This window comes from Neophocaena asiaeorientalis, unplaced genomic scaffold (genome assembly GCF_003031525.2).
Source record: "Neophocaena asiaeorientalis asiaeorientalis breed wild unplaced genomic scaffold, Neophocaena_asiaeorientalis_V1.1 scaffold246, whole genome shotgun sequence".
Classification (NCBI taxonomy): domain Eukaryota; kingdom Metazoa; phylum Chordata; class Mammalia; order Artiodactyla; family Phocoenidae; genus Neophocaena; species Neophocaena asiaeorientalis.
The window spans coordinates 2206527-2232347 of record NW_020174551.1 but is presented as its reverse complement, the minus strand read 5'-3'; the positions used below and the strand labels follow the sequence as shown (position 1 = coordinate 2232347).

General features: G+C 39.4%; 1 protein-coding gene across 1 annotated transcript in view; it reads left to right on the top strand.

Annotated features, from left to right (window-relative positions):
- Positions 1 to 2101: 2101 nt before the first annotated feature.
- The window catches only part of FTCDNL1 (formiminotransferase cyclodeaminase N-terminal like), a 39474-nt gene continuing 15754 nt past the window's right edge, over positions 2102 to 25821 (top strand). Inside the window, exons 1-4 of the mRNA XM_024757345.1 lie at positions 2102 to 2150; positions 4276 to 4402; positions 7059 to 7154; positions 8700 to 8852. Coding sequence (XP_024613113.1) covers positions 4288 to 4402; positions 7059 to 7154; positions 8700 to 8852 — 364 coding nt within the window. The 5' untranslated portion in view covers positions 2102 to 2150; positions 4276 to 4287. The remainder of the gene's footprint in view (positions 2151 to 4275; positions 4403 to 7058; positions 7155 to 8699; positions 8853 to 25821) is intronic.

Genomic DNA, 25821 nt, shown 5'->3' with positions numbered 1-25821 from the left:
GTAAAATAACTAATGCCCTGAATGTGGATTTATTAGCAGGAGAAATGAGGAGTCAGAATAACACATTCACCCAAAAAGTATGAATAAATCCTTCCAAAGCATGCTAAGTTAAATAAAAATGAGAGGCTTGATATACATACATTGTAAATGTGACATAATCTCTTCTAAAGCATGAAATGGGCAAGATTACATGTGATAGAGCTAAACTAACACCAAGGGTACTTTTCCATTCTTGAAGAGATCAAAATAATACTTCCAATCTCATTGCTAAACTTCTCATCAGCCTTGCTGGTATCTGTCTCCTTGTCTTTTAAAAAAAGATAATGCTTACAGTCTTCAGGCAGGGGCAGATGCTGCCCCCCTTCCAAAAGAACCCTGGGGCCCTGTTTCCTCTCCATTTGTGTTTGACATGAGTAGAGTGGAGAAAGGGACTAAAGTTTACTGAGTAACTCCTCTGTGTTGATGCTTTCGGAAGCATTATCTTACTTGATGCCCTGGCAGCCCTGGAAGAGAGAGTGGTTCTCACAAAGAGGATTAGGAGATGCAGGGAGGAAGATTTAGTCCTGGCAGGTGCTCCAGCTAGAACCATGAAGCCCCTAGGTGTCATACTGTTTTCTCTGGAGGGATATGATAAGTCTAGGTGTAATATTACTACTCTGTCTTTCGTTTTAGCAAGTCATCTCATCATAGGATTGTTGGAAGGGTGAAATACAGGGGCTTCAGTTCTATTGTCTTCCATGGAAAGAAACTTTGAATACTGCAGAACTTTTTGGAAATTGAAAGTTAAAGCTATAGGCAATAAAATTTCTTGAAAGAAGAGAAAGTTGGGGATGTTGATCTGGTTAAACAGCTCTCAAAATTATCTGCTGACATTAGATGGGTATTGGTTTTTAGGCATTAACATGAGTATAAATCTATTTTATGCATTTCTATGCAAAGTCAATAGAAAAAAACCCTAAATATATATTTAATTCCTTAGGGTCCCAAAGCATTTTGAGGATTTAAACTGATAAACCAACCTCAAAGGGACTGATTCTTGCAACTAAAACACAGACACCTCTGGGGTGAAATGTGGCAACAGTTTGACAGGCATAGCAGTAGCTTAGGCCAGAAAGGATTTATCCAATTAAAATTATGGGATGAATTCTGGCTGGCAGAATGTAATTACCAGCCTTGGAATGGATCCAGGATCCTGAGGTTAACACCCCTCCTCTTGCCAACAACCCTCCTACCTGCCAACACTCCGAGATGGAGAAGGCTGGATCTGACACAATCGCACATAATACTGTTGTGACATCTAAGTACAATGATGATGATGTGAGAAGCATCATGAACCTGATTTTTTTTAACACTCATTATGTTACTTATTTTTATGCCACATTAGGCTAGAAACCAAATGTCCACATAAATGTTAATTTCCTCAAATCTGTGTTTAAAAAGTATAATTAGAAAATAAAAAATAGATTTAAAAATTAATTTATTCTGCCAAAGTAGTTATTTAGTGATTATTTCACTTCAGGAACGAAATTGGATCAAAATGGTGACATTTAATCCTTGTTACATTAAAAAAAAAAAAAGCAGGTCCTGATTTTTTGGAAGAGAAATGTATTCTCAAGGTTCACTGGCCTAAAAAAAAGGGAAATGCTTAATGCCTGGTTCCTACTAGCTGTAACTTAGAGTAAATGGGTATATGCTTTTGTCTTGGGGTGGGTCCAGATCATATTCGAAATCGCTCGCGGGCAGTAGTTCTCAGAAGGGAATTTATTAAAGATGCGTTTGTGCGTAAACCGGGGAAAAGAGCCCCCTGCTGGTGTAGGATCAGTGGGTAATGACCTCATCATTAGATTCTAATGCCCTTTTAAAAAGTCACTCATTTACGAGAGAATTGTGGAGAGTTACAGGTTAAAGCAGGTGGGGCGGGAAAGCACTTCTAGAGAGAACTTTAAGCCCTCCGGGCCGCCGGCACGCGGTCGGGGCCTGTGGGGTCGGGTGGGGTCAGGGAAGGAGCTGCAGATCAGAGCCGGCGGGCGGCGGGGCTGGAGCGCGCCCGGGCGCCCGGGAGGCGGGGCCAGCGACGGAAGCTGTGCGCCGGTCACGCGCGGCGACTCCGGTTTGGCGCCGTCCTACCCCGCCGCCCTCCGCGCCAGCAGGTGGGTCCCCCAAACCGCGGAGCAGCCAGCGTGGTCGCACGTTCGAGGCGGGCCTGGGGCAGCGCCGCCGCCGGCCGCCCTTCGCTCCGGGGCCCGCCGCCCGCGGACGCTGATACCTCTGCTAGAGTCTCCCGGGGCCCTCAGCGAGTCCCTCGGGTTACCCTTCGGCCCACGTGGCTCTGGGCCACCCCACACCAGAACCTGGGCGGGACCGCGCAGGGGGTCCCAGCAACGGTGTCTGCCCCAGACCTCGCACTACAGCCTCCTCGGCGAGCCTCTGCCGCCCTAAAAGTGCCGGCGGTGGTGCGTGCGCAGGACACAGGTGATGTGGCAGAGCCGTAGCGAACTGCTCAGCTCCTCAGGGGCCCAGCCGGTTCCTCCGGGGGAGGCAGGTTTTAGGTCTCTCGACGGAAGTAATGCCAAAGGTGATCGAAGTGGTGGGAGGCCTAGGATCACACTCCCTCAAACCACAGAGTGTTTGGGGTCTTGCTCGGGGTCACATTCTTAGAGGCGGAGGGAGAGAAAGACTTCCTCTTTTTACTAACAAGCCTGACTGCTTGCCAAAAGCTTGATATTGCCCCTAGTTTCAGCTTTTGCAGTGAAGGTGGATTTTTCTAACACCATCTTTGTGTGATTTAGCTGTCCACAGGGAATAAAAACGTGGAATGAGAGGATGAAACTAATCTTTTCTTTTGCACTGTTAGGGGTTGCCATAAACACCATTTGTTAAAAAGCATAATTATGTTGGGAAAGTGCCTGATGAGACAATTAAGCTACATAAACACACTGAAAACAAATGAAAGCCAGAAGACGCCCACACCCCTTGTGTAAAGCAATTTTTTGTTTACATAAAAACGAGATGTCTGAGCTGCTTTATTACAACAGTGTTATTAATGTCTACAAAATCCTAATGACCGTATTTTTTATGAATTTTCAATCATGAGATGATGGTCACGATATGAAAACCTGAACTAACCATGAAGCCCTGTATCCCCTCTTAGGTTAAAGTGATCAGGCCAACGAACAATCCTAGTGAACAGAAGCCCGTGGATTTATGCATGGAGAGCACTGTTAATGGCACCACAGCATGTTAGCTTAAACTTACGAGCTTAACGTGTGTCTCAGAGTTGGACATCATTCCCTGCAGTATCCCCACACGGAGAACATTATGTGGCACAAAATGACCCCCATCAAACATTTGCTGATCGAGTTCATGAGGTCCACATTCACTTTTAGCTATATTTAAAAGAGGCCGAAATATGATGACCTGATCTTAAAAAGGGGAATTATTTTCTTTTTGTTTTGAGATATTGAAATTTCTTTAGTTCATAGTATCATTCGGGGTATAGAAAGATAACTAGTTGAAAATGCCATTCTAGAGTACTAAGGAGAATCAAAGCAACCACCAAAACTTGTGTGGAATCATTCCATTTTCAACAAAATCAGTCACATTTTTGGCTGATTATTGAGTAACATATCAGAGTAGTCCATGTCAGCTTTCAGTTCAAGGTACAGAGTCCTGTGAAACAAGATTTTAAGCTGTTATAGGGACTATGGAGATCAAAGTACAAGAGAAATTTAGTCATATAGTTGTCATTTAAAGCCCCCAAATGAGCCCCTTTTGTTAGTTCATATACTGCCCATGGCATGGCCTGTAGAGATACCCTTTCTCTCTGTCAGAATAGTTTTTGTAAGAATCAGCATATTAAGTAATCTGCCTCATTTCTCTTTTCTGCATTTCCCCAGTAATCTCATTTAACGAAAGTATCATGCCTCTTTGAAAATAGGATTAAACTGTGGAAGACAATTCTTAAAAGGAGTAACATACTTTAATGAAGAAGTTTCACAGGACAGAATTCAGACTGAGTAACTTGATGGATATTTTCTAGTGTTGTTGCTATCTTCATATGTTCATATGTGCATGACCACATATACATGGTTTCCTGGTTGAGTCAATCTGAGGATTTTATCCTTTAGGTGTTACTGAGGAATGAAATAGTGAAATATTCATATTATGACTGCCTGGTTTCGAAAAAGCTATGATTTTTTTAAAAAGTTTAATGAACATGAAAATATGAATGAACTGTAGAAACCAAAATGAAGGCTTATTTTTCTCCTATTCTAGAAGAAAATTACCATGTCTTCTTCCAGACTGGGGCTCCGTTTGGCTGTCTGTTTATTAAACATTTCAGAAGCCAGAAGAAAATACATTGTTGAGAATGTAGCGAAAGCGGCTCTTCTTAAAAAAAATGGTAGGAACAACAGGCAATTGAAGTGAATATGTAGTGTTTTGATAATACAGTAATTTTTGTACTCTGCTAACAATGTCTATAGAACGCTCTTCTTCTTTCTTCCTGAATTTCCCCCCTTGTTCTTGGGCTGTTATAGCTTCTGCAGGACTCCAGGATACTGAGATAGAGGACTTACTCAGATGTGCACATATGCTCTTCTCCAAATGCCTGCATACAATCCCCAGCATATTTCTTCACATTGGAGAGAGTGTCTGAAATGCACATTATTCAGGATATTGGCAGGCTCCTGAGGAGGATATATTTACATAAAGGTTTAATGTTTCCCTTATGGGCCATTTATATGATCATTAATGGAATGAGCATAATTGTATATTATGCTTTTAATTCAGCAGGTTAAATAAAAAATAAACTTACCAAATACCAAGTCCTCTTCAGAAGCACTCCTGCCATCAAAGCCCATGCTGTCATTGCAGCATTAATATTTCTACTGCATTTTCTACGCATAAAGACTCTTAGGCAGTTGCATTTAAGTGTTGTGTGTATGATTACTCTGCGATTCAATTCAGAAGACTGAAACTCAAGCCTCCTTACTCCCTGGGCCAGTATTTACTATAAGACATACTACTCTCTCTTTTTTTTTAACCCTTGTTAAAATGTTCATGTGATGACATACAGTTCTAGACATTTGTTTTTACTTTCACACATACACAGAACATAGTGTATTTACAGACTTACAATCACTTAACTTTGTTATTTGAAACCAACAGCTTTTTGGCAACAGGTGAACGCTAGGGTCACAGCCCTAAAGCATTTGAGACAGTCGATTTTAATTTCTGATTGTCATTTTTTATTTGGTTATTGCTTTTCATGAGAGAGAAGTGTTTTCCCCCAGCCCGTTGCTAACACTGAGCACATTTAAGTTACTGTCTTGCAACCTTGAGGGAGCTGGAAATGTCTGTGAAAATTCCTGATAATTTCTAATAAGAAAGCTCCTCTGGAGTCAGTGTGCAGCTGTGCTTTTGCATTCTCTTTGCAGTAAGAGCCAGCTTGGGCCCCTCATTGTCAGATAGTACATCTAGTGGGATTGGGTGAATGTGCAGACATATTCCGTGATTAAGTGACTGGGCAGAGACATTTGTGGAAGCCACACACTGATGGACGCCTGGGTCTCAACTCACAGTTTTGATCAGCTTATTAGTGACAGCAGCTCAAACGGAATTATAGCTATTACACTGCATTACAAATACCAAACAATTTACTTCTGCTGAGGTTCATACTGACAGCTCCTCCTGCCAGCAGTAATTTTTTTTCTATATGCATGCTTAAGAAATTTCAGGAGTGTTTCATTCTTTCAGCATTTGATTCAATTGAATCATATGAAACTGAGAATAAAAGCTTTTCAGAAGAAGATTTAGAATGAAAAAATCAAATCAAATCTTTTCTTCTAAAAGCTTAGGTATGTTGAAAAAAATACATAAAAAGAGGTTGTATGATCGTGTTGCTACCCATCTTTCATAGTTTTAAAAATGCAGGGAAGGTAGCACTAGTTAAGAAAATGACCTGCTGTTTTACAAATACTTTAAAGGCATTTATTTTTAAGTGAGTGGAATAAAACTATATCATCTATATTTTTTCCAATTAAGCAATGTGAAAACATTTAAATGACCTAAAAGGTCTTATGGAAAGAAAGCTGAATTATAAATTTTAGACCTATACCAGGGCAGGTCTCTGTAGATTCTCATTTGGCTATGAGTGAGTGACATAAGTTTATCTTTTCATGTTATTAAAATTAATAGTGCGGGGCTGCCGTAAGCTCTGTAGTTGCTGCGTGTAACTTATTTTTCCTCTCCTCTGAAAAGATTAATTGTTAAGCTGCCAGGGGACAGGGCGACAAAGATATCATGGCATAGTGAAAGGTTTAATTACCGTCTGAAAACTTTTGTCCTCCACTCTGAATTTGCTTTTGTAGGCATACGAAGAACTTTTAAGGAGCCTGAACCAGGCTTGTAAACTTCAAAAATAACTAGAGGGTTATGTGTGGTTGCCATACAAGGGTATGGCAGCTTTCTCCTTCAGGTTACACATTCAAGTGAGTCACAAGCTGCTGAAGGCTGGAAGTCATTAACATCTGAAGGCTGTTGGTGTCCTTTGAAAAGGAGATGGTGGAGTCAGAACAGTTTCTAATAGGCAGGTGCATGTATCCCAGAAACCTCTGCTCCAGGCACTAATTGGCCTATCCTAGTTTTTCCAGATGTTAGATTTTGATTTCTGGGTTTGGAAGGAAAAATTGACAGGGCCTAGAAGATGAGATTGATAAGGAACAGAATTTAGAGTGATATGATTTGGCGATTGAAAGAAGAGCTACTGTCTTAGACTGAGTTAAGAGAACTCTGGCAAGTTCAGAAGCAAGTGCCAGAAAAGTTCTCTCATAGACACCAAAGCCTCGTATCTGAGCTGAGCCATCTGCTTGTATAGGAAGCACTGTAAGAAGTGGATGTTACCGTCTACAAATTTCATGATTAGTCAGTGTCCCTTCAGAGGTCACCCCCCAGAATTTTTCTCTTAAACTATTTCTATTTAATTATATCAGGAAATAAAGTATTAAGATTTCATCACAGAAAAAAATTATTGCATTGATGTGTTGCTTTCTTTATAGGACAGAAACATCCTGAGGTATCAGTGCTCAACGTATTTTCTGATCAAGGGTACAACAGATCAGTCATTACAATAGCAGCTTCTGTTGCTGAGTTAGGTAAGATTTCAGTTTCTATTTTTTTACATATGTCTTTTGGCGAAGGGTGAGCTTCAGGTACACCTGAATGCTCTTTAATCACTGATTACCTGTGTTAATCTGGATACTCCCCTCCATTACATAGGGAGTCTACCTCAAAACTGCATTTCATCATTTTTGTGAACATGTACCTCTCAAACATTTCCCATTTCCTCTTCATTAAAATGAACCTTGGGGGTCCAATATTTAATAACATTCTTTCCTTGAAGATGATCACATATCCTTTGTGGTTAAGAAAAATATCTTCATGTTTTAACCTGTGAAGTAATAGTGTTGAAGTCAGCCTTGATTTCACTGATAAGTTGACATGGAATGAAACATGCTAAGCAGTTGTGTTTTAGGTTGGGAGCCTGACATCGTGAGTTGGTCCACTGGGTGAAATGAAATGGGTTTCAAGTCTTCTGTTGTAAGGTTTAGTGGGACAACTTGAATTTGAAGTTTCATAATTGTTTAAACAAAAACCTGTATTATTTTAGTATTGCTTGGTAAAGGGTTTAAAATATTTTCTTTTTTAAAAAAAATTAATTAATTTATTTATTTTTGGTTGCGTTGGGTCCTGGTTGCTGTGCGTGCATTTTCTTTAGTTGCTGAGAGCGGGGGCTACTCTTTGTTGTGGTGTGCAGGCTTCTCATTGTGGTGGCTTCTCTTGTTGGGGAGCACCGGCTCTAGGTGTGCGGGCTTCAGTAGTTATGGCTCGTGGGCTCTAGAGCACAGGCTCAGTAGCTGTGGCTCACAGGCTTAGTTGCTCCACGGCATGTAGGATCTTCCCGGACCAGGCCTCAAACCTGTGTCCGCTGCATTGGCAGGCGGATTCTTTACCACTGCGCCACCAGGGAAGTCCTAAAATACTTTCAAATAAACTTGACTTCAACTTAGCAGATTGTCTTTTTTCAAAAGGTATATTTGTTTGGAAAACAAAGAGCTGATGGATAGTTCCCAGCAGATATAGGACCGATTATCTTCCTTATTGTTTAGCTCTCTTGCCAAATGGTCATACTGCACTGCAAATAAAAACTCAGAGTAATAACATAACACTCTGATGTGTCTATAATATGTATTTAGATAGAATAATTTAATGAAAAATCTAATTATAAGAGCAGAACTAAAATACTTATGCTTTTAAAAATTTATGTTTGTGTGTATATTTTATTATAAATTCATAAAATATTCTGAAAATAACAAGGAATTTTATCAGATTAATCTGATAAAATTGAAAAAATTTAAAGTAACCAATTGTAAAAAAAAATACAATACAAAGTTTCTTAAGACTGATAAACTTTGTATACTTCCTCCACTTTGGGGAGTAAGGAGTTAGAAGAAATGTGAAACTTTGTGACACTTGGGAGGTGGGGAGAGGGGAAATGTTGGGTCTTTCATTTTTCTTTATTTTGGATGGATAAACAATCTTCTATACATATTACAGAAAAACAACTGGTGGGGCAATAATAAATATAGCTACTTCTTTAGATGAGATTGAAAGTTTAATTTTTTTTTTTTTTTTTTAAGGCAATTCCGTTCTGGCTGCCTGCCTGGAGGCCTTCCAGTCAATTGATATGGAGGTTCAAGAGGGGATCCATCCTTGCCTGGGAGCAGTGGACCTGATTCCCATTTACCCTCTCTCTGGTGTTGGAGTGGAAGAGTGTGGAGCTGTGGCCAGAAGTAAGAGAAAGTTTGGGGTAGTGTGTTATTCCTTAATGGAAACCATTTTTACAAGTCAGAATAGCTTGTGACAATATAATCACTCCTCAGTTCCCTGGGAAAAGTCAACCTTGAAGAATTGTATCAACAGTAAGCTTCCATGGGTTGCAGTGGCACACTGTGTCGCTGTAACTCATCCTTCCACTTTCTACCCCATGACGCTGTGGAACACTAAATGCTGTAGGATGCAGCAAATCAACCATTGTGACCCTTGCAAATTCACGATAGACCATGAGGAGACAGCAGTAGTCTCTAATGAGTTCTTTAGACTCTTCGGGGCAGGACGATGGTGTGTTTCACCCATCTTTGTCCTATTTTCTTGAGCAGGAGTAATGATGAGGTTGAAAACCCACTTAAATGTTAACTCCTACCCCTTTTTCCTCTGATTTTTTTTTTCTTTTTTCCTTGTGCACAGCGCTCTTTAAGGTTTTCTTTAGAACTGAACTGTCACATGCTTGATTTCAGCCCCATGGGCAAGTTTAATTTGGAAAATTTGAGCTATGTCACTTGAGGTGTTTTTGAATTAAGCAAATTGGGAGAAAAGAAAGACCTTTTGCCTGGACTGTCTAGCTGGTTAATTATGAGATGCAGAGACTTATAACCTTTGGGGAAAAATCCGCCTTAGGATGACTGCAAACTTCTCTGTATGACCTCAGAAATCCTCTGTGGTGGTGCCTCACTTTTAGGTAATAGGGAAATGTCTAACATTTGGGATGTAGATTTGGACTCTAGCTGAGCTCCATCAAGCGCTAGAAATATGAAATGAGACTTGTTTCCAAAGGTGTATCTCATTCCATGTGTTGCATTTTAACATGACCTGACTGACAATCGATGGATTATTTCCCAGAGAAATCATGGCCCAAAATTTGCTTTACTTTTCATCTAAGAAAGAGTTAAAATTCAGCATGGGGGAAAATGCATTTCACACAAAAATGAAGAGTTCAGAATTGTCCAGACCAGAATAATGATTTTAATGTCTTCAAAAAAATTATGTTCAATTACATTAAATCTCAAATTAGCTAGTACATGAAGTTCTTCATTACATCAGGACTAGTCCACCCCAGATGTTTGGCCAGAGTAAGAGACAGTTGACAACAGGAGGGTCTGGACACAGTATTTCTCCCTTCCTTTGCCCTTTTGCTTCATTGGCAGCTACTGTACCTCATGATTTAAACATGGACATTTCTAATTAAATGAGAGCTCAGCTGCATTCTTGAACTAATTTATAACATTCGATTTGAAATGTAATAGCTTCAATCTTCATCTGATTAAAACCAGTCATATACTGTACATGGTTACTATTTTGATGCTCCAACATGCAGTTTTTATTTTTACATTCTCCTTTCTACACAGCTGTTCATCTAATATCACCCAATTTTTTTTGGTTTGTTTTTTTTTTTTGTTTTTTTGGTAACAGCATGCTTAGGCATTCGTATGAGGCAGAAGTATTCATGTTCTAGGATCTCACTGTTTTCAGAACAGTGACAGGATGTTTTTCACTAGAGTAACCCCTTGTCAGGGAAACCATGTTAAAATAATAATTTAACTAACTTTCTTTGGGAGGAAGAGCAATGGAGAACATTCCAGTGACATAGAAGATAGTTGATATTGACATGTGTAATTCATGTATGTTTTATATGCAAAAATTCTGGAGAATATATATTTTAGAGCTTTTTTTAAAAAAAAAATATTTATTTATTTTTGGCTGTGTTAGGTCTTCGTTTCTGTGCGAGGGCTTTCTCTAGTTGTGGCAAGTGGGGGCCACTCTTCATCGCGGTGCACGGGCCTCTCACTGTCGCAGCCTCTCTTGTTGTGGAGCACAAGCTCCAGACGCGCAGGCTCAGTAGTTTTGGCTCACAGGCCTAGTTGCTCCGCGTCATGTTGGATCTTCCCAGACCAGGGCTCGAACCTGTGTCCCCTGCATTGGCAGGCAGATTCTTAACCACTGCGCCACCAGGGGAACCCTATTTTAGAGCTTTTTGATAGCAGCTGGAAGCTTGCTTATTCCTTAAGCAAGGGATTCTTAAAGTGAGGTCCAAAGTTGATGTTCAGGGGACTTATAAATAATGTCAAAATCACTTGTAAGTTTTTATGATGTGCACTTGTGTATACATACATAGATACACTCATAATTTTGCATATAATTTTAGTTTAAGAACTTCTAGAATAAAGGGCACAGCAATGCAGAGTCCTAGAGGTGGAAGCAGCCTGGGCTTGAGGACCTGAAAGGACTGCAGTGTTGCTGGCTGAAACTTACAGATGGGGTGGGGTGGGAAGGTTAAGAAATGAAGCTCCAGAGGTAATCAGAGGCGAGGTCATGAAGTCTTATATGCCAGGTTAAGGTTCACACTTTATCCTAAACGCAGTGGAAACTGTTGGAAGAGTTTTAAGAAAGAAAGTCTATGATTGGCTTTGAACATTAGAAAGATAACTTTGTTTGTATGATAGAGAATGGACAAGGAGCAGGTAGATCAGTCTGGAAAGGTGATGGTGGCCTAAGATAATAGAGAATGGAGAGAATGGGGAGACTCCATAGGAGGTTGGGGTATGAGCAGTGGTATGAAAGTGTCTTCACTTACAGATGCTGCCATGTAAAAAAAGGTGACACATAGATCTAGTCTATATTTATTTAAAGCTTATAATTAAAAAAAATGTTTTGGACTTTGGTTTTCATTTTCTATAAAACCACATTTGATCTATTAGGCTCCATTTCATTTTTATCTGTATTATGTCTCTAAAATTTTTCTCCTCCTCCCTTTTTCCCTTCTCCATTCCATCCTTTTCTCTCTCTCTTCTTTCCTCCTTCCGTTCCTCTCTTTGCTTCTTTTTGTTGTTATCAAAATGATACATGAACATGGTTAAAAGTCAAATTTACAGGGTTTGTTCCCCAAACTCTAGACCTACATAACTTGCCTTTCCTCCTCACTCTGTATACACTTCAGTTTCCTTCTCCCCTGAGCCAAGTACTTTCAACTCTTTTATTATTTAGGATTCAAATCCAGATATCTGAATATCATACCTGTATTGGTACTTCTTGTTTTTTTAAGTTTTAGGCATTATCTGTTGACTTCTCACTGCAAAAGATGAGAATTTAGCTTCCTTTCACCCACCTCTCACCCCCAGCGCGCGCACACACACACACACACACACACACACACACACACACACACATTTCCCACTTACTTCCGAATTCTCCGTCCTCACCATATAGTTATATCTTGGAACAGTATTTAGTGGTCACATTATTATAACGGTGTAAACATTATTTATAATGAAGCATTTAGAATGTTATTATTTTACCCTTCTCTACAACTTTTTCTTTTTGCTGCAATTGATCATTATCTTTTTGATTGTTTGCTTACTTTTTTATATACTTACCACTGGTTTAACCCCACACTCTGTCACTAATGACATCTCTCCATGCATTCAGATAGAACACACCATGTATTGACTGTTCTATAAATTTCATCTTCTTAAAAAAACCTATCTTTTAGGGGAATTCCCTGGTGGTCCAGTGGTTAGGACTCTGCGATCTCACTGCTGAGGGCCTGGGTTCGATCCCTAGTTGGGTAACTAAGATCCCACAAGCCACACAGTGTGGCCAAAAAAAACCCCAACTTTCTTCTAGAACTCTCTGATCTGGTTCAGTTAGGACGATTTACTCTCAATTTGTTGAGGATGACTGTCATCATGGCATCTCCCATTACTTTTTTCCTGGGTGTTCCCTTCATCTTTCTCTATTTTGGATCCCCTGGTTCCTGAATCCCATATCTTCTCTTTTTTTCCCCCTTCTTCTATGTCCTTGTTTTGGTGGAACATATCCCCTACTAGCTTTCCAAAAAAAAGTGGGGTGGGGGCAGGGAGAGTACATTTTTGAGAACTTACATGTCTGAAAATGCCATTATTCTACCTTCACACTTAACTTTTAGTTTAGCTAGGTATAGAATAATAGGTTAGAAATAATTTTCCTTTATTTTGATGATGTTGTATCAATTCTCATTTCCATGTTGCTGTTGAGACTTTTGAAGCATTATGATTCCTGATCTTTGTATGTGACCTGTCACTTCTCACTGGAAGCTTGTAAGATCTTCACTTTGTTCCTAGTGTTCTGGAATTTCTGTGATGTGCCTTTGTATACGTCTGTTTTCATTCATTATGCTGGATAACTGGTAGGCCCTTTGAATTCTTGAAACTTGTCCCCCAGTGCTGGAAGTTCTCTTGAGTTATTCCATTGATTTAATATGGTGTATCACATTGATTGATTTGCATATATTGAAGAATCCTTGCATTCCTGGGATAAACCCCACTTGATCATGGTGTATGATCCTTTTAATGTGCCGTTGGATTCTGTTTGCTAGTATTTTGTTGAGGATTTTTGCATCTATGTTCATCAGTGATATTGGCCTGTAGTTTTCTTTCTTTGCAATATCTGTTCTGGTTTTGGTATCAGGGTGATGGTGGCCTCATAGGATGAGTTTGGGAGTGCTCCTCCCTCTGCTATATTTTGGAAGAGTTTGAGAAGGATAGGTGCTAGCTCTTCTCTAAATGTTTGATAGAATTCGCCTGTGAAGCCATCTGGTCCTGGACTTTTGTTTGTTGGAAGACTTTTAATTACAGTCTCAATTTCAGTGCTTGTGATTGGTCTGTTTATATTTTCTATTTCTTCCTGGTTCAGTCTCGGAAGGTTGTGCTTTTCTAAGAATTTGTCCATTTCTTCCAGGTTGTCTGTTTTATTGACATATACTTGCTTGTAGTAATCTCTCATGATCCTTTGTATTTCTGCAGTGTCAGTTGTTACTTCTCTTTTTTCATTTCTAATTTTATTGAATTGAGTCTTTTCCCTCTTTTTCTTTTGTTTTTTTTTCCCTCTTTTTCTTGATGAGTCTGGCTAATGGTTTATCAGTCTTGTATATCTTATCAAAGAACGGGCTTTTAATTTTATTGATCTTTGCTATTGTTTCCTTCATTTCTTTTTCATTTATTTCTGATCTGATCTTTATGATTTCTTTCCTTCTGCTAACTTTGGGGTTTTTTGTTCTTCTTTCTCTAATTGCTTTAGGTGCACGCTTAGGTTACCATTGATATTTCTTCTATTTTCTCAATTCTTTCTGGAAGCTCCATATTTGAATATTGGAAGTCTTGTATTGGTTCTCTACACTTACTTTCTCTTTTTTAAAATCACTTTATATTTTTATAATAATTTCTTACAAATTTCCTCTACTTTATATCCCAAGCCTTCAATAAGTTTTTCATTTCCTCTATATTAGTTTCCAAGTGCTTTTACTCTCTGAATGTTCATTTTATTTTTTTATTCTAAATAATGTCCTGGTCATGTCTCATGAATACAGTGTCAGTGAATAATTTTTGACAGTTTCTTCTTTCTGCATGGTGTCTGCTCCCCAACATGCCCCCCCGCCCCCGCATCCACACCACCAAGGTTGCTTTCTCCTGTTTGTTTTAAAGGCTTTCCTCAGATGTCAGATCGTCATTGGTTGGCTGCTTACTCTAAGAGTGGACACTAAAGGACTGAATGGATAATTTGAGTATTTAGGTGGGGTTTGTCAACTGTAGGTCGACCTGGCTGCGTAGTTTCTATAGGGAGCGTCCATTTCAGTATCTTTGGGGTCTTTCCTCTTGGGCTGTTCAAGTTTCTTAGAGAAGGATTCTCCAGTCTTCAGCCTGGAGTATACACACAGCTGTCCATGATTTAGGAGTTGAGTTGCAGAAGAGGGCTAGAAGAGTCACCGCATTTAGTGTGTAAATGTTCCCTTAATTCCCCTCTTTTCATGAATCCCCTACCCTCAGCTGTATCCCGCAGCCCAGATGCCTTGTGTTTTTACCTCTTGTGTCTTCTGCCAGTTGCCTGTCTGTGTGGAGGGGTTGGGATCTAACTACTGCTTAAACAGACTTTCCACCATTCTCCCTGTTTTGAGCTATGCCTTTACCTTCCTTCCCAGAGTGAGGTCACCAGTTCTGACCATTTCCAGGTACCAGTGCTCTAAGTCAGGCTGCTTCTCTGCTGTCTGGGGTCTGCTGAATCTCCTGCTCTTCTTATATCTGCTCTCCAAGTTCCAATGCCATTGCTTCTTCTTCCATTTCTATTTGTTTGAGTGAATCAATGCTTTAAAAAATAGACCTCTTTACCATCTGTTTCCTGGGGTATTTGGAAGAAGTGAAAGTAAACATAGGAATCTATGCTCCCATCTCTACTTGGAAGTCCCTACTTCTCTAATTCCTCATGGTGATTTTGATTATCTTAGATCCTTCAAGAGCAGTGAATTCACCTAATTTGGAACCAAAGGTAAATTTACAGTAACATTATTCTTTTTTCTGACTTCTAACTCAATATTGAAGGTATTTAGTCTCAATTTCTGGGCTTCAATAAATTTTGTATAGACAATTTCTCCAAAGGATTACTGTGGGCTATCGTGCTGCCTGTATGTTTTCCACATCTTCCTTACTCGATGGTTCACCTGCAGGAGCCAGCGTCTCTGAAACATGAGCTTGTTTCTCATGTACACACAAAACTTCCTGAGAAGGACTGAGTGAAGGTGGAGGGGAGGGGTCAGGGCAGAAGCTGCTCAGGCAAATCCCCCCAATGATTTGCCGGTGAAAATGGGCTTAACTAACATGTAGGTTCATAATATTCAGCTTTTTTTTTTTTTTTTTTCGCGGTACGCGGGCCTCTCACTGTTGTGGCCTCTCCCATTGCGGAGCATAGGCTGCAGACACGCAGGATCAGCGGCCATGGCTCACAGACCCAGCCGCTCCACAGCATGTGGGATCTTCCCGGACCAGGGCACGAACCCGTGTCCCCTGCATTGGCAGGCGGACTCTCAACCACTGCGCCACCAGGGAAGCCCCATAATATTCAGCTTTAAAAGTCTGGACCATAGCTATAAAATTTGTAAATCATATGGAAACTTGCTGTTTGTTCTATGTCATTAATCAAATGAAATAAGGTTTATATAATGCTTTATAAATTGACATTATTTAGGATATTGGAAAGATAAAATGCTAGTTAAGTAAGTTACATAAGTAAAGATTTAGCTCTTACATGATTGAGTTTTTTTGGATTTATCTTAAAATAGATACAACATTAATGAATTTGATTAGAATTATCAGCCTTGTTAGATGATTTTTTGAGTATTTTCATGGCTTGGAGGACATGTGCCATGACAGATTCACACAACATCAACGCTTGTGTGATAGTCTTAAGACCCTTCGATTACCTTATTACGGATTGTCAAAACATGGGCTGATCTGGCAAATCAGGAACAACTTTTCACTTCAAGAATTTTCTACTCTGATTCTCCAGTTGCTATGGAGATTGTCTCGTAAAACAGCCTTGGATTTTGTTGAGATTAGTCAGTTTAGATGTTGGGTTCTGATATAGTTCTCTCCACCATGAGTACTACCTTCATTGCCATAGCATAAAAGCAATGGTTGATTTTACAAGCATATGTTAACATAGTTTAAGACATAGCATTTACTTTGACAATTATAGGATACTGCCACCATATAAAAAGCTGGAAAAAAAAAAGGGATTGCGCATTGGGAAAGTACATAAAATATCAAAACTGATTTCCAGCAACTTGAGTGCATTCTATCTATGAAGGAGAGTTACCAGGTGTTCATAAATGCATATTGCTACAAGCTTAATAAATGCAACAGGATTATATCAACCACTGTAAAACAGAGCTACTAATGAGAAAGGAAAAGACCAAATGAGAGAACTAGGATAAACTAACCTATTCTTCCATGACCAGCAATTACTGATGCACACATCCATACTTGAAAAAGCTGCTCTCTTTCTCTCACTTTGGCTCTGCAGCAACCTGAAGTCCAAGTAAATCAATACCCCACAGGCACCCCTTGGCCAGTGGGAGACCTGAGCTGGTAGACAGACAATTCTAAGGCCCATTCCAGCAAGACCAAGCCCCAGTTGCTCGTAGCGATGACTAGCTTGATAACACACCCTCGTATTGGCTTTCCCTTCTTCCCTGTTTTACTCTTGGTATATACTGAATAGACTTTATTGAACATTTTGACAGGAATAAATGTACCATAAGAATTTTCTCATTGGGATGAGTAGGTGGAGTGCATGAAACCTTTGCTGTCTGACTGTACACTTCTTGTAATTCTTCCCCAGTCTATAAGTCTATAGTTTAAAACTGGGAGACCCCCCCCAACCACTTCACCTAGGGAAAGGGTCTCCTAGAATACTCAGGATCAAGCTATGGGTCACTGTGGGAGATGTTAAAAGTTTAGGGGTTTGGAGCACAGAGATTAAATTTATGGTATTGCGTATGGTGTTTTAGAGAATGGGGATTTATAGCATATGATTGATAGGATGCTAACTTTTTCAGCCCAGACTCCTAACCTTGGCTGCGCTTTTCCTGAATTCCTTTTCCTTTCCGTCTCTCCTTCCTAACATATACAGTGACTTCCAGTGTCAAGACCACTAGGATCAGAAAATTCTAAGGAAATAATATAGTCATGCTAGTGGCTTTGATGGACCTATAAGATTAAGTGCATCAACCCAAGTCTCTGCACACCCTCATGCGCCCACCACCTGGTCTCCAGCGGGCAAGTAAGGGTGTGCTTCTCAGGAGACCCAGGAGACCCCAACACATGGTTATCATGATGTGCTATTATAATGATTATAGCATTATTATTAGTTAGGTTCTCATTTATTGTGTGACTCAAAATTGCATATATGAAATAACTCACTCTCCAATTTTAATTAACCAAGAAATACATAGTAGGATAATATCTCAAGATGATAATTGTTGTGCCTCTCTTTCCCCCATAGCTTATGCGTGACTGTTTCCTGGACAGTCTTGAGTTATTTGCTACCTTGAGGGGTATAGAATTGTTATAGTGAGAATGAAGAAGTAACAGTCAGTGTTCATGTTTGAATTTTTGACAACCAAAAGGAGAGGGCTTGGAAAAGCAGGTTACAAAGTTTATTCCATCGCAATAGAATAGAGAAAGAAGGAAGGCCACCTCACTCCCTGCTCCCAGGAAGATGAGGACTCAGGGTGGGGTTTGGGAGGAGAGCATTACAAATAGTACACTTCTTCCTTTCCCAAATCTTGAACCAATTCGACAGTAGAGAAAGGCAGATGAGAAGTGGAAATACTAACTTTACTACTGTTAAAACTGAAATGACAGCTAGGCTTCCCCACCTGGAGAATTAGACAGACTCATGCAGCCAGTAACAGGCAGCACTAGACAGCACAGGCCCGACTCTGGCAAGCTAATGGCAAGGAGGGGGTGGAGCGGAATGTATGTTTCCTGCTGACAGCTAGCTCCTAAGAAGGAAGAGGGGAGAGGGGAGTAGGCCTATGCAAACCCAGCTTCTCTCCCAAACTCCCCATCAGGGAATGGATGTTGGAAGGAAGCAAGGCCAATGTTTTAATTTTCTAAGGCTGCAGTAACAGAAGTGCCACAGACTGGGTGGTTTAAACAACAGAAATTTATTGTTTCACAGTTCTGGAGGCTAGAAGTCCGAGATCAGGGTGTCGGCAGGGTTGGTTTTTTCTGAGTGCTGTGAGGGAAGGATCTGTTCCATTTTGGCTTGTGGATGGCCCTCTTCATGTTCACATGGCATTCTCCCTGTATATTGTCTGTGTCCAGATTTCCCCTTTTTATGAGGACACCAGTCATATTGGATTAGGGCCCCACTCCATTCCAGTATATGACCTCGTGTTAACTAATTATATCTGCAATGACCCTATTCCCAAATAAGGTCACATTCTCATGTCCTGGCGGCTATGAATTCAGCAGATGAATTTTTTCACGGGGCACAGTTTAACTCATAACAGCCAGCAAGACCAGCAGGACTCTCTCCATGTGGAAGTAAACATCAGTAGTGGGCAGGAAGCCTTTTCCTTCAAAAGGAGATTTAATGTGGTGGGCATGGGTACGTGGAAATGAGCATCCCCTGAGAGGTGGTAAAAAGGAGAGGGATTGTGGGCAGGGAGGTGGGAGGATTTGATCTGTTTTGGGGGCAAGCGGCAAGAATTAGGGCTAGGCTTGAGACTACTAAGAGGTGGTTGAGTGGTGTCAGTGGCCAGTGGCCAGGAAGATGGAGGATGTAGGGGAGCCGAACACATACAAGGAGACCAGGCTACCTCATGTGAACTAGTTGTTTGGCATTTGGAGAGGTGTAGTTGGATGGAAGCGCCACCTTAACTCTTCCTTGCTGTGGGGAGTGGGCTTTATACTGAAGGCTGTTTACACATCGCTGATACATTGGCCAGCAGAAGGATTCCTGACCATCCCCAAAGCTTAGTCATGTCCCATCTGAACTACTCTTTGGGATAGTCCCAGCTTCTTGATATCCCCCCTGAAGGAGAATGAGAAGTCCTTACAAAGAGGGTGCACTATATGGAAGCGACAGGCCAATTCCAATGCCCCCACCCTTTACACATGTGTATGTATGTATGTGTGTATATATATATATATATGCACATGCCCATAGTTTTTTGTTTGTTTGTTTGTTTGTTTGTTTGTTTGCGGTACATGGGCCTCTCACTGTTGTGGCCTCTCCCGTTGCGGAGCAAGGCTCCGGACGCACAGGCTCAGTGGCCATGGCTCACGGGCCCAGCTGCTCCGCGGCATGTGGGATCTTCCCGGACCGGGGCACGAACCCGTGTCCCCTGCATCGGCAGGTGGACTCTCAACCACTGTGCCACCAGGGAAGCCCTGCCCATAAGTTTTTGATCAGTGTGATCTAAACAGTTACATTACATTGAATGGCTAGACAGGGAAGCCAAACAGTAAGTGGACAGAACAAGAATTTTGCAGCTGAACAAAGCTGAGTTCAAACCCCAGGTCTCCTACTTATTTGCTAGCTGACTTTAGGAAAATTGTTTAGTCTCTTTTATAGTCTTTTTGGTTTTGTATCTATACAATGGGGAATAATATCATCCTGTCAGGATGGTTATAGAAAATAATGCCCACATGTAAAGCCCCTGATCCCCTACCTCCCACCAGTAAAGAGCTGTCACTATTTTTAGTGATTCTCTGTGGCCTTATGGAGAGGGTTGCTGAGCAGTGGGGACCCAAGCTATTCCCCTCCCCATAAAGAGAGTGGATCTCTCTTCTCTGTTTTATGTTATCAAGATCCCAAATAAAGTCACCTTTCGAGGAAAGGGATTGTGCGACAAGATGTTTGAAAACCACTTGGGCAGGAGATCTCTGAAGTGCTTTCAGCTCTAAAATTCTAAGTCCTAGAGCAGACAGCTTCTTGCATATCAGTTCTTCATTTGCAAAATGGTATTCAGCACATATTTCAGAGAACTGTTATGAAGATAAATGGAGAGGTATTTGTGAACATCCAAACAGTGTTGGAGTGCCTGTTATGTTTCCGTTTACCATAGTAAATGCTATGGTGACTATAGGAGAAGTATAATAGAGTTCCTTCCCCCAAGAAAGCTGGACCATAAAATCTGTACCTGAAACAGGAGAGAGCACCATAGGACAGAATAAAATAAGTGACTGGATACAGTGTAAGTTACATATGTGAGGTCACTCAAGAAAGTGTAATTCTTTAAACAAACAATATCGTGTCCTCACAGAGTGGTAATTATATCAGCATATTCCCTGCAAAGGAATAACAAGCTCTTTGTATACACATCTCCATGAAAGTATATGTTATATACAAGGAAATAGTAAGATTCTTGGATTCTTGGATATAAAGACATATGTGTGGGGCAGTTCCCTGGTGGCCTGATGGTTGGGATTCTGGGCTTTCACTGCTGTGGCCTGGGTTCAGTCCCTGGTCGGGGAACTGAGATCCCACAAGCCATGCAGTGCAGCCAAAAAAAAAAATAGAAAGAAAGGAAGGGATGAGAGGAAGGAAGGAAGGAAGACATATGTGTAAAATATGTCCCAGACTACTAATATACCATATTTTTATGGATACCTATATCTCCATGAAATTGTGTGGTTTACTAAGGGTTTGGGGGCACATAATTCTTATGTTTTTGATAAGGATAGAGGATAGGTCCAATTTTTTCATTCTACAGCTAGAAAACAGACCTAGAAATATTAAGAAACTTACTCATAGTTTTCCATCTAGACAGCAGCAGAACAAAGGATCCTCACAACTGTTTATTTGCCAGACCTTGCCTGGAACTTTTTATTAATTCTCTTTTTCAGAATTTCAAACATTACAGGTAAGGTTAAAGTTCACCTCTGGCCACCAACTATATTCCTGGTTCCCTGAACCACCCCTTCTGAGTTATGGTATCGTATGCTCACACTCAATCCAGAATTTCCCCCATGCTTTTATTTATACCTATGTATATACTCATAAATCCAATATAGTATTTCTTGTACGTGTTTGTAGTATAAATGCTATTGTACTATACTTTTAAAATTTTTAAATTAAATTAAATTTTTTTATTGAAGTATAGCTGATTTACAGTGTTGTGTTAGTTTCAGGTGTACAGCAAAGTGCTTCAGTTATATATATATATATATATATATATATATATATATGTACATTCTCTTTTCAGATTCTTATACTATAACTTTTATTCGGCAAGATATCTTGGAAATCTATCCATGGTGTTACATATAGCTCACTCCTTTTAACAGCTGTATAGTTATCATAGTATGCATATATCACATTTTTTCTGTTCCCCTATTTATAGACACTTAGATTGTTTCTCATTTTTTCCAATACAAATAGTGTAGCAGTGAACACTCTTGAATATACTTTCTTGTATACAAATGTAAGGATTTCTCTAGAGCAAATAAAAAGGAATGGATCATTAGGTACAAACATTTCAAAATATTTTTACAGATTAATTTTTATATGAAAATTAATCAAATGCCTATCCTGACCTCATTTCCATTAATACATAACAAGTTTCTTCTTTGCATTTTATTTTTTACTGCCATGCAATGGTAAATTGACAGCTCAGAAACACAGTAAAATTACTTTCTCTTAGCAAGTACTGTTCGTTTCGAATTATAGATGCTGTTATCAGCATTGCATTATTTGTAAGTTTATTTGTCCTTTAGAAATGAAACGTGATAGAGTAAACAGTAGCATCCAGTGATACGCAGTAGAGTTTTGTTTTACCCCCTAAATTGTTTTCTGCTCCCTCAAGAAAGAACAGGCAACAGAATGTGTCAGTAGAAATGCAATTTAGGAATTGCACTTGATCTTGTTTTTCAGTCTAATGTTTCTGTTCTTTCATCATAAAGATCAGCTGCATTTTATTTTTTTCCAGTCCCTTAGAATAACATCCAGTTCTAGTCAGCATGTTTAATGTACTTCTCAATGATGTTCTAGCACAATAAATTTTCGTATCTCGTGCATGTGTACATATGGTAAAAATTTCTTCAAGTTCTAGCCATGTGGGGGAGGAATATTGCGGTTACTTTGTTAATGCAGTGTGTGTGTTGGAGTGGTTAAGGCCCCGTGCTTTAACTCTCAGCGCTGGGCGTAATGAGATGGCTTTGATGGTGGCGTAAGAGTCTGGTAGGATGGTCACAGCTTCACACTTCAAAGCCGAGCATATGGGGTGAATACTGGGTAGCTTTGTGCTCTTTGGGGATGGTTGGGAGACAATTCTTAACAGCTCTGTTTAATGAAGACATTGGAAAAGAAACACTCCATCTTTAAAATAATTTTGAATTGCAAAGAGAAATTTCCACCACCTCCCTTCCATAGACTAAACTAAGAATAATTTTTCCTAGTCTGCACTTAATTAGAGGCAGTGCAGCATCACAACTACACTGTATTTTCAAATGTCTTCTTTTTCAGAGTACTGTAGCAAGATTAATCAGCCAGTTTTATTTTAGGTATGTGTATGAATTTAGGCAAAAACTTTTAGGGCTATCTGTGTTACCATCTGAGAGATTTTTATGGCTCTGGTAGAGGATCTTATTTTTCCTTTTCATTAAAAAGTACATAAATAAAAAAATCAACTAAACAAAAAACTTGGCTATATTAAGAGAGCTATACTAAAACTAGAGGATGCTTCTAAGATTTCAAGTCTAGCACCCAGTTTAATTTTTAGATTCTGTGCTTTTTTTCCTTTGCTTTTTGTTGAGTATGAGGTGATGGGGTTGAAAAATACCCTTTTTGATTGGTATGTATGTACTTATGAGAATGTGTCAGTAGACTTTTTTGAGTATCATTAGAGTTCTGGTTTAAAAAAAAATTAATAAGCTACACTGTCATACCATGGGCCAGGGGAAATAGAATTTATTCCTAGAGGAAAGGGAATGACAGGCTTGAGGTTTTTCCTAACTGTGCATTTTGACTGCTATCAAAAATGTAACAAAACCAAGCATATCAGTTATGTTCCTTGAACTGCTGAAATGCAATTCTGTTTAACAGTTAAATCTCAACTCCATTTATACCAGTAGTCCTAAAATGCTTCTGAAAGAAACAAAAGCAGAAGGGGAAAGAATGATATCAAATACCTCTGTAGACATGAGGTGCGTGTTAGCGTAAGGCAGACAAATACATGTAATGAAGGAGATTCTTAAATACTGTCTTAAATATTGTACATTCTCAATATAATACTACATTTCGGCCATAGTTAGGTCTGTTACAGGCTCAGAAACAAACATTTGTGTTGAGGATATGAAGCTTGAACTTTCCTGTCTCATTGTGCTGATCCTCCTTTTGCAAAGAGGAATAAGCAAACTCATAGAAGTCTCTAAAGTTAAGGCTGAAAGTGATAGATATACATGTATAGAAATGACTAAAAATCATTTTCGAGTACATGTAATCAGCCAACCATAAAGGTTAAATTATATTAAAAAAAATATTGTCATTAAATTAGCCTTTTTAGAATATGACTTGTGAAAATGGAAAGATCAGAAGTGCTAATAATAGTGGTGGGGAAAACTTGTCAAGAATGGAAGAAAAACTAGAAAATATTTGTCTTTTAATAGCAATTTAGGAAGCTGCTTTACCTGTTTCAAGCCGGCATGATGACATCATACTCTGTCAGAACAAGGTGATTCGTGTATTTTTCCTGTCTGACATTACTTACTGTCTCAGGTAGACCACAGCTGCAGGTGACTCTGACAGCTGGGGGCTGAAGAAGAGCTCATAAAACATGATGCCGGTAATGGGAAATTGATTGCATGGTTTCTCACTAGGGGTACATCGTACACCTGCTGGTCTTAAACCCTGTTCTCATTTTGTTAGCATAGCGACCCCTTACTCTCCTGTGTAGGTTTGGAATGGATGCTGCTATTTCAGGTTTGCAGCGTCCAGCATCTGCAAAGTGCTTAGGAACCAAATTCAATTCATTCACCTTAACAAATGTTGATGGTTTTAGGAGTTTGAAACCTAGATGGAGAAACAAAAGTCCATGATTAACTATATAATACAAGTAGATTAGATTTGATGTTCTATCCATAAAAGCTGTAAAATATTACATGAACATCAGAGGGAGAAATGAATTTCAGTGGAGGGGGAGCACAATGACAAAGCAGGGATAAGCTCAGAAATTCTGGTTTCTTGGGACTCATTGAAAATGTGAAAAGTTCCTGCTCTGGAAATGCTTGACTTCACTGTCGGGGGAACAATCGCTTTATGGGAAATGCACACAGAACTGTTGCTTTAAATAATAATGTCACTTATCTGAAAACTGTGAGACTTGACCTTGAAGATTCAAAATTTTTATCTCCTTTAACAGGCCTGTTTGTTTGCATGATGTGAGCATTTGAAATTACAGTACAGGGGATAATTTTTACATAGATTAATTGTGAAAATAAAGTGATACAATTAAAACCAGTTTTTTTGAATGCAATTTATATAACAAATAAAATAGCTTGCTAGTAACTATTCTTCTAAATTTGAGACATTTCTTTGAAATGCAGGCAATCTGAATTTTACTCTTCAGCTACATTACAAATACCTACCTTGGGCCCTTGGCTTGCAATCATTAGAAACAAAAGATATTTCCTTGAGTATGAAGAGTATAATGTGCTGTCTCTATTGCTAAATATCATTTTGGCTTTGGTGGTCTTTTCATTGTATGAGAATAATGAAATATCTTTTTTTCTTCATTGGAGAGTAAAAATTAAATTTGATTCCTTCTACCATGAATTGGTATAGAAGAGATAATGGAAGAGAAGTGTTGTTAAAATATATGGGGATTTCTAGTAAGTAGGGACACACCAGTCCAGGAAGGTATTCAGAATTTTCAGAATTTAGAACAGTGGTGTAGGCTTACAGAAGGGAAAGGAAGCAACATACCCTGGCTAATGTGCACCTGGCATTGTGCTAGATGCTTTTCTTAGTTTATCTAATCTTAATCTCTGTATCCATTCTATGAGGTGGTTTCTTTTCTTTCTTTTTTCTTTTATTATTTATTTATTATTTTATTTTATTGGCTGTGGGTTTGTCATATATGGCCTTTATTATGTTGAGGAAAGTTCCCTCTATGCCTACTTTCTGGAGGGTTATTATCATACGTGGGTGTTGAATTTTGTGGAAAGCTTTCTCTGCATCTATTGAGATGACCATATGGTTTTTCTCCTTCAGCTTGTTAATATGGTGTAGCATATTGATTGATTTGCGTATATTGAAGAATCCTTGCATTCCTGGAATAAACCCCACTTGATCATGGTGTATTCTTTGATTTCTTCAGTGATCAGTTCGTTATTAAGTAGTGTATTGTTTAGCCTCCATGTGTTTGTATTTTTTACAGATCTTTTCCTGTAATTGATACCTGGTCTCATAGCAATGTCGTCAGTAAAGATATTGATATGATTTCCATTTCCTCTAAATTTACCAAGGCTTGATTTGTGACCCAAGATATGATTTACCCTGGAGAATGTTCCATGAGCACTTGAGAGAAATGTGTATTCTGTTGTTTTTGGATGAAATGTCCTATATCAATTAAGTCCATCTTGTTTAATGTATCATTGAAAGCTTGTG